The sequence below is a fragment of the Panulirus ornatus genome, chromosome 3 (assembly GCF_036320965.1).
Source record: "Panulirus ornatus isolate Po-2019 chromosome 3, ASM3632096v1, whole genome shotgun sequence".
NCBI lineage: Eukaryota > Metazoa > Arthropoda > Malacostraca > Decapoda > Palinuridae > Panulirus > Panulirus ornatus.
The window spans coordinates 67,100,898-67,119,663 of record NC_092226.1 but is presented as its reverse complement, the minus strand read 5'-3'; the positions used below and the strand labels follow the sequence as shown (position 1 = coordinate 67,119,663).

Here is an 18,766-nt window from a genome sequence, read left to right as displayed (position 1 = left end):
TTTGCACTGATGAATTTGCGTGAGAGTTACTTAGAGAAAGAGAGTGAATTGTGTGTGGCATTTATAGGTCTGAAAAAAAAACGTGTGGTACGGTTGAAAGATAGGCCTTCAAAAAGGTGTTATGAATACTAGCATAAATGAAAAGTTACTAGATGTAGTAAGATTTTATCAAGAAAGTAAAACGTGTGTGAAAGAAGGAAATGGAGTAAAGTGAGTCATTCCCAGTGAAGGTGGGTCTACATCAAGGCTGTATGATGAAACTGTGGTTATGAAATTTGTTTGTGGAAGGAGCCAGAGGGACATAAATGCAAAGGTCTTAGGGATAGGGGTGAGTCTATAGTGTGCATTGGGTGAAGGGAGCATGAGAGGTGAACCAGATGTTGCTGACAGATGACACAGCTCTGGTGGCAGATTTGAGAGAAAAACTCCAAAAGCTGGTGACAAATTTTGGGAATGTTTGAAAGGAGAAAGCTAAGAGTAAATGTGAACAAAAGTAAGATAATAAAGTGCAACAGGGGGATGGGGAAAGATGATTTGTGTGAAAAGTTTAAATGCTGAGAAACTAGAGTGCTTTAGCTTCTTTTTAAACTAAGTGGTAATAAATGGAACTATTGTGGCTGGGAGAAAGGAATTAGGTCCTGAGTGCTTTAAGGAGTGTTTGGAACTTGTCAGATTACGTTTGGGCAAAAACTTCCATGTTTAAAGGTACAGTAGTTCCAACTTTATTGTATGGACATGGGCTTTGGACCCTGAATGCAGATGAGAGGAAGTGGGTGGATGTCATGGAAATGACATACCTGAGACAGTTTTTTGTTTGAAGTGGGTAAATTGTGTAGGGTTTGACAGCACGATAGAAAGGCAAGGTGGTAAGTGCAAACTGACTGAGAGACCAGACAAGGATGTGTTGAAGTGATTTGGACATGTGGAGAGGATGAGCAAAGAAAAACTAAGAGGATCCATGGTCTGCAGGAAGTGATCTAGGATTATGTAGGAAGACATTAAAGAGGGTTTGAGAAAGAATTACCCTTCATAACAGGATGTTACCCACTGTGTACCTCATCATTCCACTTTACTGTATCCCATGCATGCCTCTCACCCTCCAGCACATTCAGGGCCTAGTTACCCAAATATTTTTCACTTCATTTTTCCATATCCAATTTGATCTACCCCTTCTCCTTGTCACCTCCACTACTGACACATATTCTTTCAAGCTTTCCTTATTGATTCTCTACATAGGTCCACACCATTTCAGCAGACCCTTCTTAGCTCTCTCAACCACATTCTTCTTATTATCACACCTCTCTCTTATCTGCTTGTGTTTACTTGATCAGACCACCTCACACCATTTATTGCCCTCAAACATTTCATTTCTAACACATCCACCCTCTTCCACACATCCTTATCCATGCTAATCAGCCATTACAGCATTACTGGGATTACTATACCTTCAAACATATCCATTTCCACCCTCTCAGATAACAACCTTTTCATCCACACACGCCTCAATGCTCCAAGAACCTTTGCCCCCTCAAGCACCCTATGACTTTGTAACTTCCATCTCCATGGCTCCAATTGCTTCCATATACACTCCCAAGTATCTAAAATAATTCACTTCTTTCAAATTTTCTCCTCAAACTCACACTCCAGCTAAGCCTAATACCCTAATACTCGCATTTACTTTTAAGAAATATTGCACTAGAGTTACCATATGCCACTGGCATATTAAGGATGGGGCACTTAAGGGTAAGAAGCAGCACTGGAGTTTATCAGTTATGGAGACTCTTTTGCAATGGCTACCCTCTTGGAGGGAGTTCATGGAGGGAACAGGCGTCAGAGATACTGATAGATAGATAGATATATTCTCAGCTTCCTCCATCCACACACACTCCCAAACACGGTCACCAACTTCTGCAATTTCTCGCTTGAATCTGCCACCAGTAGTGAGTCATCAACAAATAACAACTGATTCACTTTCCAGATGCCCTAATCTCCTACAGACTGCATACTAACCCATCTCTCTATGACCCATGCATTTACTTCCCTACCGCCCCATCCACTAACAAATTAAAAAGCCATAGTAATGTCACACACCCCTGCCACAGACCAACCTTCACTTGTAATCTCTCTTCCTACTTGTACATGCACACCTTGCACATTTGATAAAAACTCGCTACTTGTAGGTTACCTTTCCTCCCAAACCATAACTTTGTGAAACCTTCTACAAGCCATTTCTGTTGACCATATTATATGCTTTCTCCAGACCCATATGCCAGTTACAAATCCTTCTGTTATTCTATATGTTTCTTACACACATTCTTTAAAGCAAAAACTTGATCCACACATCATCTACCACTCCTGAAACTACATTGTTCCTACCCAATCTGATGCTCTATACATGCCTTCAACCTCTCAGACACCACTTCCCATATAACTTGCCATTACACTCATCAAATTTAGGCATTTGTAATTTGAACACTCATCTTTATCCTCCATACCTTTATACAGTGGCACTAAACATTTTTTTTTTCTTTTTTTTTTATACTTTGTCGCTGTCTCCCGCATTTGCGAGGTAGCGCAAGGAAACAGACGAAAGAAATGGCCCCCCCCCATACACATGTATATACATACGTCCACACACGCAAATATACATACCTACACAACTTTCCATGGTTTACCCCAGATGCTTCACATGCCTTGATTCAATCCACTGACAGCACATCAACCCCGGTATACCACATCGCTCCAATTCACTCTATTCCTTGCCCTCCTTTCACCCTCCTGCATGTTCAGGCCCCGATCACACAAAATCTTTTTCACTCCATCTTTCCACCTCCAATTTGGTCTCCCTCTTCTCCTCGTTCCCTCCACCTCTGACACATATATCCTCTTGGTCAATCTTTCCTCACTCATTCTCTCCATGTGCCCAAACCACTTCAAAACACCCTCTTCTGCTCTCTCAACCACGCTCTTTTTATTTCCACACATCTCTCTTACCCTTACGTTACTCACTCGATCAAACCACCTCACACCACACATTGTCCTCAAACATCTCATTTCCAGCACATCCATCCTCCTGCGCACAACTCTATCCATAGCCCACGCCTCGCAACCATACAACATTGTTGGAACCACTATTCCTTCAAACATACCCATTTTTGCTTTCCGAGATAATGTTCTCGACTTCCACACATTCTTCAAGGCCCCCAGAATTTTCGCCCCCTCCCCCACCCTATGATCCACTTCCGCTTCCATGGTTCCATCCGCTGCCAGATCCACTCCCAGATATCTAAAACACTTCACTTCCTCCAGTTTTTCTCCATTCAAACTCACCTCCCAATTGACTTGACCCTCAACCCTACTGTACCTAATAACCTTGCTCTTATTCACATTTACTCTTAACTTTCTTCTTCCACACACTTTACCAAACTCAGTCACCAGCTTCTGCAGTTTCTCACATGAATCAGCCACCAGCGCTGTATCATCAGCGAACAACAACTGACTCACTTCCCAAGCTCTCTCATCCCCAACAGACTTCATACGTGCCCCTCTTTCCAAAACTCTTGCATTTACCTCCCTAACAACCCCATCCATAAACAAATTAAACAACCATGGAGACATCACACACCCCTGCCACAGACCTACATTCACTGAGAACCAATCACTTTCCTCTCTTCCTACACGTACACATGCCTTACATCCTCGATGAAAACTTTTCACTGCTTCTAACAACTTTCCTCCCACACCATATATTCTTAATACCTTCCACAGAGCATCTCTATCAACTCTATCATATGCCTTCTCCAGATCCATAAATGCTACATACAAATCCATTTGCTTTTCTAAGTATTTCTCACATACATTCTTCAAAGCAAACACCTGATCCACACATCCTCTACCACTTCTGAAACCACTAAACATACATTCCTTAAATCCTCAGGCAACTCACAATGACCCATACATACACTGAAAAAATCATTTTTCTTATCCATAAATGAAACAAGGCTCAATCAATACCCTTTAATAAATTTCATTTTGAAGTACAGTATATTAGTGTAAAGTGGGTAAGATAGTACAAGGTTTGATAACTGGAAGGAGCAGGGGAAATTCAGTAATATGGATTTCACTACAAAAAAATCCATGGAGGTACAGATGAGTCCAGTTACTAGCCTGAGGATATAGATGGTACCAAACAGAAGTGTTATGGAAACACATTTGTTCAATAACATCAATAATGAAGATATGCAGAGTTTATAATTAGAAACATGATAAGAAAAGTTACATTAAGTACTTATTAGTGGAAGCAGAGGTAGATATGTTTCTACAAGTTAAACATAAACCTACAAATATATCAGCATATAATCTGACCTTGAATATTTGTTCATGGACCAAAGTACACCATGAATGGAATCAAAGACCTGGAGTTTGTATTAATGATCTACTTTATACAGTTAAACTTGGATATCTGAGAATAATGTTCACACAGACTTCTAAAGTAAAATCTGCGAGAAATTATAACTGGTTACGATTTGCAAATACAATATGGGCTCCTAAAATATCCTTTTACAGACAGAATGATATCTGAAACTAGAGCTGAGTACACATGATTGAAATGGACTGATCAGATGGATTTAGTCTTCAATGTACAAAAAAAAAAAAAAAAATAAGAAAATTCTGATGCTAAGGGAATTCTGATGAGTGGACTGTCAAGGTAATAATATCTTTGTAAGGAGATACTGGGAAAATTACTGTCCAAGTCTATTTAGAAAGGGGAAGCACATGTAAGGCAAGACAGAAGATAAAACAAAACAACTGTGAAAGCAATCAATATACTCAAGTATAAATAAATGTACAGCAATAAGCAGTACCTAAGGTACTTGAATACTTATACACAGGAAAGCTGACTTTTTAATTGAAAAATTGTACATATACAGAGAAAAAATCACAAGTGTTTGATATTCTTTATTTAATTTCTACAGTAATTTATCTTATTATGAAAATTGTTAATATATTAATGGATGATTCATCAGTGACCTCCTCTACATGCAGTTGAAATGCTAAATATGACAATCACTATCGTGTAAATATTCGAGAGAAGAAAGATGGATAGAAGGGAGCTTGAGGATGTTCACCTGGTCCATCTGGGCCTCCCTGATCTGTAAAATGAAATGAAACAAAATAATATGGACAAATAATCTTTAAGAAAAGATAACATGGCAGCAAGTTTGCCCTTACAAGAATGGGGCTAACCTGCTCTTTGTACCACCTTACAGGGTTGGGGATATTGAACTTAGTACTTCGAAAATAATTCATATAAAAAGAGCTTGTATGTACTTGATCCGCCCAATGTCGATAGAGAAATCAAAAATAGCACAATGGAGAAAACTACATACAAAGTTGGTATGTTTTCCTGATACCAAACAGAAAACAAGAATTATAACTAATGTATTCTTTACATAATAAGAATATTTCTAATTCAACCAGTACAAAAGCAGTTTTAGGCCAGGACACTTCATTCAAGACTTAAGACAGTGTATTGACAGATCACCGAGACAATGTTTTTATGACCAGTCAAGAATGGTAGCATAGATATCCATCAAATGAGGGTCAAACTATACCTCAGGCTAAGGTCATCCTCTCCTCATAGGACTGACCACCTAAAGCTCATCAATCATAAGTTGACCCAAATTGTCCAGTCAAGTCCAAGTGCCTTGGCCACATAACAAAAAGGTGTCTTGACTGATTACATATTTCAGACCATTTCTGTTACAAGGAAAAAAGAATTAACACTACGGTAGGGTGGACTGACAAGTATTCATTTCCCTAGTTCATGCAGTTAAGCTTCACATGTCACTCATATTACAGTTACTTTTAGAAAAGTGATAGAAAGTGCACACATAAGTAAGCCTTAATTCCATGGTAAACCACTTTAAATGAGTAATGGCTATTAACCTGGTCTGCTTTTTACAGATAGAAGCTTTTAAAGATGATCCAGAAATTGATTCAATATAGACTTATATTGTCACTGATTTATTAGTCAGATTCAATGACATCTTTTAAGTTTGGAACATATGGGCCTCCTAACAGTAAAACAAGCTGTCTTGGACAGAAAAAAAGTATCTGTTAAAAGCATACAAACTAACTGAGAGAGACATGCCTTTAAAAAAGTACTGGATTATAAGGCAAATAATTCCCAAATCCAAAACAATAGAAACCTTATGCAATTGTTCTAGCACTGCTATAAGATTCACACTTTCCATACAAGTGAAGGGAGCAATACAGCTTCACTGCTGTAAGTTTAAGCTGACAGTCTCAAATTAAAGGAATATAATCAAAACAGACAGTATAAAATTGAACTATATATTGAATCTACTTCATTTGTATCCACAAACAGTGCACTTGAACATATGACAGTGTGTCTCCTTTATATAGTCTCTTGACTAATAATACAAATCTAGTGTTTTTCTGAATAATCATAAATGAGTTTCTAAGATGTAAGCTCTTCCTGCCTTTACATCACAAGACCAGTCAAAAACTTTCAACTGATTTAATGAAGAGACAGACAAAATATCTAAAACAAAAGACACATTTCAAAGGAAAAGAAACATTTCTTAGCTAAAATTTACTTTTACCTGACCTGTCCTCCGTAAATTCACAAACACCCTTGTCATTGGTATGGGACAAGATCTGCAAGATTACAAGGAAATCAGCACTAGCTTTTCCCTGTGCTGTATGACAAGAGACTAAGGCACTTACAGTCATGTAATGTTTTGTTGGCTCCTGTTATCGTTTACAGTACCAGCTGATGCTAACTTCCCTTCGAGTCATCTGATGATTTACTGTGCCCTATTTTTTTTTATTTTTTTATTTTGCTTTATCGCTGTCTCCTGCGTTTGCGAGGTAGCGCAAGGAAACAGACGAAAGAAACGGCCCAACCCACCCCCATACACATGTATATGCATACACGTCCACACACGCAAATCTACATACCTATACATCTCAATGTACACATATATATACACACACAGACATATACATATATACACATGTACATAATTCATACCGTCTGCCTTCATTTATTCCCATCGCCACCTCGCCACACATGGAATAACATCCTCCTTCCCCCTCATGTGTGCGAGGTAGCGCTAGGAAAAGACAACAAAGGCTCCATTCGTTCACACTCAGTCTCTAGCTGTCATGTAATAATGCACCGAAACCACAGCTCCCTTTCCACATCCAGGCCCCACACAACTTTCCATGGTTTACCCCAGACGCTTCACATGCGCTGATTCAATCCATTGACAGCACGTCGACCCTGGTATACCACATCAATCCAATTCACTCTATTCCTTGCCCACCTTTCACCCTCCTGCATGTTCAGGCCCCGATCACTCAAAATCTTTTTCACTCCATCTTTCCACCTCCAATTTGGTCTCCCACTTCTCCTCGTTCTCCACCTCCGACACATATATCCTCTTGGTCAATCTTTCCTCACTCATTCTCTCCATGTGCCCAAACCATTTCAAAACACCCTCTTCTGCTCTCTCAACCACGCTCTTTTTATTTCCACACATCTCTCTTACCCTTACATTACTTACTCGATCAAACCACCTCACACCACATATTGTCCTCAAACATCTCATTTCCAGCACATCCACCCTCCAGCGCACAACTCTATCCATAGCCCACGCCTCACAACCATACAACATTGTTGGAACCACTATTCCTTCAAACATACCCATTTTTGCTTTCCGAGATAATGTTCTCGACTTCCAAACATTCTTCAAGGCTCCCAGGATTTTCGCCCCTCCCCCACCCTATGATTCACTTCCGCTTCCATGGTTCCATCCGCTGCCAGATCCACTCCCAGATATCTAAAACACTTTACTTCCTCCAGTTTTTCTCCATTCAAACTTACCTCCCAATTGACTTGACCCTCAACCCTACTGTACCTAATAACCGTGCTCTTATTCACATGTACTCTTAACTTTCTTCTTTCACACACTTTACCAAACTCAGTCACCAGCTTCTGCAGTTTCTCACATGAATCAGCCACCAGCGCTGTATCATCAGCGAACAACAACTGACTCACTTCCCAAGCTCTCTCATCCCCAACAGACTGCATACTTGCCCCTCTTTCCAAAACTCTTGCATTCACCTCCCTAACAACCCCATCCATAAACAAATTAAACACCCATGGAGACATCACACACCCCTGTCGCAAACCTACATTCACTGAGAACCAATCACTTTCCTCTCTTCCTACACGTACACATGCCTTACATCCTCAATAAAAACTTTTCACTGCTTCTAGCAACATGCCTCCCACACCATATATTCTTAGTACCTTCCACAGAACATCTCTATCAACTCTATCATATAGGGAAAAGTTTTCCAAAGTATTTCTCTTACTCAAAAACAATTTTTTTCATGCTTAATTGCCATTTTCCACATTAGTAAGGTAGTGCCAGGAACAGACGAAAAAAGGTCACACCTGTTCACATCCATTCTCTTGATCACAAAGCAGATTCATACACCTGAATATCAAACAGTGAATACAGCCTAAACTTTTGGGATGAGTGATTCAAATATTCAAATATTGAATTTACTTAACCTGAGCTTCAAACAATCTCTAAGCTAGCTATCAAAGCTACACATTTTCTTAAACCCAAGAATCTTTTAGTACTGAGCACCCAAATATCATTCTACAGCAGCTCTTTACCCACAGGACTTCAGTAAAATCATAAACATAACTGTCGTTCCTTTCTTCATTCATGGGGCTGAAAAAAGAAAGTTGACAAGCATATACAACACCTCACCTGGCAAAAGTGGATGATCTGGGCTCCTACCACCATCTGGCTGTGTGCGTGTAACAATAACTTCCTCTCGTCCACTGCTGTCCACATACTTCGTGGTCTCCTCAATAGACTAAAAATTTAAACAACCATGTAATAACTTTTGAGACTGAAATGGACTTTATTACTGATCCTACATAAAATTTCCATTCATCATCAAACAACAAGTTATTGACAGTACGAAGCCATTAGCCCTAGAAAGAAAAAATATGTTCACAGAGTTTTGCCTTACTAATGAGATATGTTATTGTTAGGATCTTGCTTTCCTGACCATTACCCTTTCTATCTCTCTTTCTCTCCCCTACCCCATGCTATAATTCCTTGATACTAGCTAAATTCTCCTGCTATACTTTCAAAAAGAACACTTGCTGAGTTCTGCTATACCTCTTACATAAACACCTGTTGAGTCATACTACTATACCTCTTATGCAGACACTTGTTTGATTCTGCAATGGCTCTTACATAAACACTTGAGTTATGCTATACCTCTTACATAAACAACTGTTGAATTCTCCACAATATGAACTATGTTATAATGCTAGCAGACTAGCACATTTATTCTTAATACTGACAATCCTCCCTTATGCCCCATTAGCAAAGAGTCTATTATCCCAAGCACCAAGCAAATTCCCCTTGAGCATTGTGAGGTTGAATCTAGTTGGATGAGCCTGTACCTATCACATGCAAATCGGCAGACTAGTCCTGTGACTTCCTTCACACACTACATCAATCCTTTGACCCTCAAAAGGATTCCCACACATCTGTAGTCAGCATGTAGGAACCAACCTTCTGAAAGACCACCTTGTACTATTTGCTTACCCTAGGCATCCCCATCAATTATCTAGAGGATACCTACAACCTTTAGACTGCCAGCTATTTATTCATTACCTCACAAAGTATATGTGCTTATCATTTCCGAGGGTTGTATTACAACACAAGTTCATATTTTATTCCTATGTGACACTCCTTTGTACAACATTCCCCTGTGCCAGGTTCTGTCTGTTACAGCACACAGCACCTGTTTGATTTGCATATAAGACAGAGTCACAGCTTCCATCCTCAGTTAGCCAGAAGTTGATTCAACTATAGCTAAGGAGCCCCCCAGTCAGCCAGTAAGCTAAAACTTGATGTAGTTCTTGTGTGACATGTGGTTGGCATATCTGCCGGGAGAGTTTTTTTCTTATAATCTTAGTGTCAGTACTTGTGTTGGGGTGTAAAAACATAATATGTCTGTCTTATGATTTGTAAATATAACACTTAGCGAAGTGGTTTAGCCATATTGAGAGGATGAGTGAGGCCAACTTGACTAAGGGAGTATGCATAAGTGGGAGGAACAAGAAAAAAGAGGAAACCAAGGAAGAGACAGAAGGATGGAATGATAGACGCTTTGAAGTCTTGGGGCCCTAAACATGCAGGAAGGGGCAAGGCGTGTAAGGGACAGGGCAAACTGGAGCAATGTGATTTACAGGCTACAATGTGTTGTCAGTGGGCTGAACCAGGGCATGCGAACCATTCGAGGAAACAAGAGAAAGGTCTGTAGCCCTGATTGTGGATGGGGGCTGTGGTTTTGCTAAAGTATACACAAGAGATAGGGTGTGAATGTGTGCGAATGAGGCCATTTCTTCACCTGTTCTTGACCCTGCCTTGCTGACGTGGGGCAATGAATATTTTTGAAAAAATTTGAACAACTAAGTTATGTAACAAGTTATAATACTTTGGTGTCACTGTAAAGGCCAGCAGAGAATGTCTCATAAAGTGATGCAAATGTAGAATATCTGTATGTATTTACAAATGAGAAACTATAATTCAGAGAACATGTTTAAGAAACTAGCACCATCATTCTAAGAAGTTATATGATATTGAGGACTTTCAAAACAAGAGACAGAAAACTAATCAGGAGAATGTTTAATGTGTCCATTAGAAGCATAATTGAATGGTAATGTGTCATATAACAAACAAAACAAACATATAAGAACAAATTAGAGAAAATTCTGAAACGTTTCACTAGCAAAACTGAGGGGATAGAATACATTAACTGCCATGAAAAGCAGAAAGAATTCACTTGACTGAGAAATTCATCTGCTTGGTAACATCTTGATAAACTAGATAATCAGTAATGTCTTCCTCTTATTGCAAATAAGAATTAATCATGTTGTTAAGCAAAAACACACTACTCACCATCATTAAAGGTAGCAGGCAGTATACACCTCTCTCTCTTGGCAAGTACATAAAAAACAACCATAAAAAGGACAGAATCAGTGATTTTAGGGATAATCATTTTGACCACTTCCCATACTTGTGGATCCTAAAAGGTTCGACTTTTCAGGTTGCATGCAGAATTGCTATCCATCTACACATGACAAAAAAGTGACCACTTTGAAAGCATGACATTCTTTGCTGAAGACAAAAATTTGCACTGTGACTGATGGATATACTCTTGCTTGAGCCCAAGCAGATGAAATACAGTCATTGGCCTGGGGCACAATTGTTGGTGGATGTTTTATCTATACCTCCTTTTTTTACCCTTTACTCTTACATTTTTGAAATACCTATGCTGAGATATGCGCGAAGTGCACATAGGCTATTTTGATACGTGGCAGAAAAAGAAATGGCTCGACTATTATTTAAATGGCTCAACTATCATAAAAATAATTCCCAAAGTTTCCATGTATATGCAAGCCAAAAAAGGTACAGGGTTGTTTAAGCAACTATAAGGCTGTGCCTTGCCAATCCCACCTGGTAAGACATATAAACCAGTCTGATGAACTATGTGTGCTATACCTGCTATGCATTATGAAGAGAGAAGTAAAGTAAATGAAACCTTGACTTCTTTTAACATCCTAGTGAACTTAGTAAGGCACTGAAACTCACTCCATCAGGTTGTCGAATTCTGACAACAGATTTTGAGCGATAAATCTGGTGAATTCTTGGTTGGTGCTGATGTGTTTCTGGTTGGACGATATTTGAATGATCTGATCCTGACCTTGTTGGGGACTCATATTTTGGTCCTTCTTTCAGCATCTGAGAGACATCTCCACTTATTCTGTCGAGATAAAATGACTTCATTATATCTATCTATCTATATCTCTAACACCCATTCTCTTCAGGAACACCCATCAAGGGGTGACCACAGCAAAAGAATCTCCACTTATCTCTATCCTTACATACCTCCCTTGCATACACAATTCCACGCATTCTTCCACTATTTCCCTCCCTCCAGTATTCTTCTACCCTTTTTGCCCATGTCACAGGTGGTTTTCCACTCACACCAACCCCTTTAATTGTATCATCATACACTCTCCTTGTAAACTCCCAGTCTTGCATTCTTTCCACATACCCAAACCACTTCAAAGAATTATGTTTCACCCATTCTCCCACTTCACAATTCATTCCCTGCCCTACCACATCTCTCATACACCTCTTCATTTCATCCAGTCACACTACAAGCTCTTCTCAAATAGCTCATTTGTGACTCATTCCATGTCCATGCTTAGGCTGCATACTTACACCTCAACCTTTCATTATTTTATTAGGTGACCCATTTACTCTTCTGCACTGCTATCTCCCATATCTCTCCTTCCATATCACACAGTTACCCAAGACAGCTCTTAGATACTAAAATCCTCTTGCTTCCAGTCTTTCTCGCCCATATCCAAAGCACAATATAGTACACTTTCTTCTTTCACTCTATATGGTTTTACAAAATATATACTTTCACTCTTGTTTCCTTTCAAACACCATTACTTTACTTTTACTTGCATTTACCTTTCATTGCCTACACTTACAAACATCATGAAACAAACTTACAACCTTCTGCAACTCCTCTTCACTCTCAGCAAACAACACAGTATCGTCTACAAACAAGCTTGCCACTGGCCACCATATCTCGCTGCCACACCCCATCTCTGCACCCCTTTTCCCTAGTCTTGCTTTCATCTCTCTAATCACTCCATCCATGGAAAGATGGAGTGAAAAAGATTTTGAGTGATCGGGGCCTGAACATGCAGGAGGGTGAAAAGCGGGCAAGGAATAGAGTGAATTGGATTGATGTGGTATACCGGGGTTGACGTGCTGTCAGTGGATTGAATCAGGGCATGTGAAGCGTCTGGGGTAAACCATGGAAAGTTGTGTGGGGCCTGGATGTGGAAAGGGAGCTGTGGTTTCGGGCATTATTGCATGACAGCTAGAGACTGAGTGTGAACAAATGGGGCCTTTGTTGTCTTTTCCTAGCACTACCTCGCACACATGAGGGGGGAGGGGGATGGTATTCCATGTGTGGCGAGGTGGCGATGGGGGTGAGTAGGGGCAGATAGTGTGAAGTGTGTGCATGTGTGTATATGTGTGTGTATATATATATGTGTACGTTGGGATGTGTGGGTGTGTATGTTTGCGTGTGTGGACGTGTGTGTGTGTGTGCATGTGTGTGGGGGTGGGTTGGTCCATTTTCTTTTGTCTGTTTCCTTGTGTTACCTCGCAGGTGCGGGAGACAGCGACAAAGCAAAATAAATAAATAAAAATATATATATATATATATATATATATATATATATATATATATTTTTTTTTTTTTTTTTTTTTTTTTTTTTGCCGCTGTCTCCCGCGTTTGCAAGGTAGCGCAAGGAAACAGACGAAAGAAATGGCCCAACCCACCCCCATACACATGTATATACATACGTCCACACACGCAAATATACATACCTACACAGCTTTCCATGTTTTACCCCAGACGCTTCACATGCCCTGATTCAATCCACCGACAGCACGTCAACCCCGGTATACCACATCGCTCTAATTCACTCTATTCCTTGCCCTCCTTTCACCCTCCTGCATGTTCAGGCCCTGATCACACAAAATCTTCTTCACTCCATCTTTCCACCTCCAATTTGGTCTCCCTCTTCTCCTCGTTCCCTCCACCTCCGACACATATGTCCTCTTGGTCAATCTTTCCTCACTCATTCTCTCCATGTGCCCAAACCATTTCAAAACACCCTCTTCTGCTCTCTCAACCACGCTCTTTTTATTTCCACACATCTCTCTTACCCTTATATTTAAAGGCCACAGTGACATTACACAGCACTGCCTCACACCTACATGCATCTCAAAACTTTCATTCAACTCTCCATCCACTCTTACACACGCTTTTGCTCCTCTACAGAAGGCTTTCAAACCATCCTACAGTTGTCCCCACTATACCATATATCTTTAACACCTCCTATAAAGCATTCCACTCGACTTTCATACGCCTTCTCCAGATCCATAAAAGCTGTATACAACTTCTTACCTTCTGCTAAATATTTTTCCATGGTTATCATCTCTACAAAAATCTGATCCACATATCCCTACCTTTCTTAAAACCCCTTGTTCTTCACTTATTCTGCATTCAGTCACTTTCATCACTCTATCAATTGATTTTCTTAGATACACTTTTCCTGGAGTACTTAAGACTTATTCCCCTGTAACTGCTACCTACATCCTCAGCAACTTTTCTTCTGAATAAAAGAACGATAACGGATTTCACCCATTCATCAGGCACAACCTTCTGTTTCCATGGTAATTTACATATAAAATGCATCCACTGTACCACACCTTCTCCTCCATACTTCCGCATTTCAGCCATAATCCCATCCACTCCAGGTGCCTTTCCTACTTTCAGCCTCATTATTGCCCTTCTCGCCTCTCTCTTTGCTATAAGCTTTTGCACTTGTGTCCCCTTCCTTTCATCCTCCATACCCATGCATGTAAGAACCGCTGCCTCTCCTTCTCCCACATTCATCAATTCTTCAAAATACTCTTTTCATCTTCCTTTCACTTCCTCCTTTTAATTTAGCAACTCCCCTTCCTTACTTCTAACATTAAAAGTTCCACTATTACATCCTTTTCCTTCCTTTTTCACTTTGTTCCAATAAAGTTTCTTATTATCCTGAAAAGTTTCCCATAACTTTCTTCCAAAATCTTCATCTACTTTTTCTTTGTTTTCCTTTATCAGTTTCTTAACATTCAACTTACATGTTATGTAGTCTTCTCTTATCCTTTGCTAAACTTCCACTGGTACATTCCTATCGAGTAATCTACCATATGCCTTTTTCTTCTCTTTCACAGCATTTCTAATGTCTTGTCCACCATGCATTGGCCTTTTTATTACTATATCTCACTACCTTGTATCCATCTACTAATTCTACAGCCTTTAATAGTACTTCTCTAAACATTTTAAACACCTCATTCACACATGACAGCATCCCTACATTCACTGCACTTCCATCTAAGCTTTCAATTACCTTCCTTTCATACTCCTCCCTGTATTGTTTCTGATTCACATTCTTGCTTGCCAACACTTTTCCCTCCCCATTTTCCCTTGCACCATACTTTCACTTCTCCCTGATCCTCATCCCCACAATTACCGTGAAATGGTCAGTCTCCAAAGAATCCTCTCATGACTCTTGCATCTAGCACAGCCTTTCTCAATCTTTCATCCTCTGCCACATAGTCTATCAAAGCCTTTTGCTCTTCTCCTCCATCATTCCTAATTCATGTATATCTGAGGGTCATCTTGTGCTGAAAAAAGGTGTTTGCAAGGAATAAAACCCTCTCAGTACAAATATTCACAAGATAACTTTCATTCTCATTTACTCCAGGCACTCCCCATTTACCAGCTATCTCACCAATTTCATCACATCCCACTTTCACATTCATATCACCCAACACAACCACGTTTTTCTCATTCTCAAATCCGTTTACACAGTCATTCAAATTTTACAGAATCTTTCCTTTCACTCGCACTGTTCTTGATCCATTCCACCCATGCTCTGCAACATCCTCCCACACTTCTGGTGATAGCAGAATTGCACATCCTTCTTTTTCTCTTCCCCAATAATTTTCACCTATTCCCATCAATGCCACACCTCCTTCCATGCCCTTCCTAATTTGCATTCATCATTTCCATTTTCACTCCATACACCTTGTCCAAGGATATGGGTTTCCTCAATCCCCAGCACATCCATGCTAAAACTTTTAAACCTCTCCACAAGCTCCCTCCTTTTACTCTCACCAGTCATCCCATTCACTTTCAGTGCCATCACCCTCAATTGCTCGTCTCTTTTAATCCTCATCATAACTGGGAGAATCCAGTGCCTTATCCTTGACAGGTCAAAGGCAGAGGGCAAATCTTATGCAGTGTTTCCACATGCAGAAAGGCTCCAAAATTGTCAAAAAAAAGTGACAGCGCATCTCAAGGTTTTAATATTTATTTAATAATGAAATAAAAAATAAATCTTCAAATGTCATTTATAAGTAAAATAAAGCTCTTGGAAAATGAATCAATTGAAGAAAATGGAAGGAAGCTTGAACAGTTATCAAAAAAGGATTAAACTTATTTCTCCACTGTGCTAGTCTATCAGCTACTAACACATCAAGCATACTTTTTTGCACACAACAGCCAAAAATTCACTCTATTAGACAAATGACATACTAGAAATTCCACAATGCATTCTCCAGTTTCCTTGTCACATCACTGATTTTAAGAACAGAAATGACAGTACTCTGAAAAAAGAAAAATTACCCATTTTACTACAAATGTTCAAATAATAGTGCAGTTTTGGAAGCCTGGAATTGTTCCAATATAAACCTTATCAAAAGAAACATATTTCAAGCTAAATGCAAACTAGATTTATGGGTCCTATGCCAATCAATTCCTCAGATGCTAGGAAACAAATATATAATGTATACAGTTCGATGTAAATGATCTCAAAATTAAGAGACATGAAAAACTTGTCACTTAACATGGGTGAGACTGACAATAATGGATGGATAATGAACAATTGGATGGATAGCTGTTGAAGAGGTGCAGTAGTGAGCACAATTTGATTGAGCCAACCAGGGCGTGCTGATATGGTCTGGGCATATGGAGAGAAAAAGTTAGGAGATATTAACAAAGAGGATCTATATGTCTGAAATGGAGGAAGGGAAAGACCAAAGAGGATATGGAGTGATGAGTAAAGAAAAAAAAGCTTTGGGTTATCAGGGCATGAACATTCATGAATAGGAAGATATGGAGCCATGTGGTACATGTCAGTAATGTGCTACTAACCAGATGAACCAATTCATAGGAAAGAGTTACAGTAAATTGTGAAGTAGTTTGTGAGATTGGATGTGTGAAAATGAAGTCAATGTGCTACTGTAAGAAGGCAGGAAAGGAAATTTTGTTTTTATATATAGTTGCCTCTTCCACCAAAGCATGGTAACTAACAAGTCTCTTTTGTACATAAACATTCTCTAACGATTGTGTATAATGCCAGAAAATCAACGCCTACCATCCACACTTAAACCCTCCAGACTAATCACAGTTCATTCCAACGACAGCCTAACGATCCATTTCATTCTGTCTAATCCATGCCACTCACTCTCCTGAATGCTCAAGCCCCAGTGCCTCAAAGCCTCCTTCATGCCATCCCTCAATCTCCTCAGTTCCCCTGTCTAATAGAAACCATTAAAAGAGAAGATAAGAGGTAAATTATGAAACTCCCATATGTTGAATGAAGATCATGAGGAGTTCCTCAGGGAACAGAAATAACCTCAATACTCTTCAAAATAATGATATTCAACATAGACAAAGATATAAAAGAAAGTATAATATTATGCTTTGTAGATGACATTACAGTAAGTAAAATGATAAACAGAGGAGGACAACAGCTAATGCAAGAAGACCTAAACACAATATATAAATGGACACAGGAGAGTCAAATGGAATTCACTGAATAGCAATTCAAACAACTAAGTCTTGGAAAGCTATTGGACGTGAAGGTTACATCCAATAAAGGGCCAACCAGAAAAAAAATTTGTGAAGAAGAGTCGAGGAACTGAGGAGTGAAAAAAAATGAAAATCCAGAATATGAAAAGCACAATGATAAAATAACATTAACTAGTCAAGTAATACGTGAAGTGATAATGAGAACATCACCACATAAGAGTGAAAAAAGAGGATGAATTTGTTCAGTATGTCCACAAAAGGCAAACATGAATACTACAGCATTAGCTGGAACATTTAACAAGTTAAACTGAAGGAATTTACTTTATCATGATATAGTAAAAGAACTCAAACTTGACACCCTATAATGATGGAGATAGATATATAATACTTTATGGATGCAAACAAACTGAGGGTATGTAAAACATTATACATGGTTTCAAACTATCCCAGCAAGGAAGAAACTAAGTATCTAAGTATGCAATAATACCTTGAAACATACAAAGCTGTTAAGCAAAAATTTACATGAGCCCATCAAGAAAAACAGAAAGGTTGTTCAGTGTACTGTACTAGCTATTGAAATAAATCTGGGCAGGATAAGCATAAATAAGCATTAAAAAGATGCCTTGATCAATGGCTAAAAATAGTTCCAGACAGGCCCCAGGTTGGTAATTACATAGTGTGTTTGGCAACAGAGAAAATTAGTACTTTTAATCAAGCATGATATGTGACAAACATTACACACTAGCCCTTCCTAACTGTAAAATCTCGTAAGTGGAACTTCCCTTTGCTCATACCACATCTGTCAAATAGATTCTCTTTATCAGTCATTTTTCAGTCATCCTCTCCATACATCCAAACCATTTCATCATACTCGTGCCAGCTGTCTCAGTCAGAGCACTCCTTATCACACCTCTCTCATACAATATCATTCCTTACACAATCAACCTGCCTCACACCACATACTGTCCTTAGATATTTCATTTCAAGAACAAAAAACTTTCTGTTAAATTCAACACCCAAGACTCGCATCTATACAATATTGTCAGGGATGATATATCTTCAAAGCTACCCACTTTACCCTCCAAAACAAAGATCTCTCCTTCCACATGCTCCTAAAAGCAATGCGGACCTTACCCTACACTTTTAACTTATGATCCACTTGAGTCCTCAC

At 39.3% G+C, this 18,766-nt stretch overlaps 1 protein-coding gene across 1 annotated transcript in view; it reads right to left on the bottom strand.

Moving 5' to 3' along the window:
* Positions 1-4,003: 4,003 nt before the first annotated feature.
* LOC139759578 (uncharacterized) overlaps positions 4,004-18,766 on the bottom strand; it is a 71,580-nt gene continuing 56,817 nt past the window's right edge. The window contains exons 7-9 of the mRNA XM_071681866.1: positions 11,724-11,895; positions 8,817-8,925; positions 4,004-5,153 (exon numbers count right to left, since the gene is read on the bottom strand). Of these exons, the coding sequence (XP_071537967.1) occupies positions 5,071-5,153; positions 8,817-8,925; positions 11,724-11,895 (364 nt within the window). The 3' untranslated portion in view covers positions 4,004-5,070. The remainder of the gene's footprint in view (positions 5,154-8,816; positions 8,926-11,723; positions 11,896-18,766) is intronic.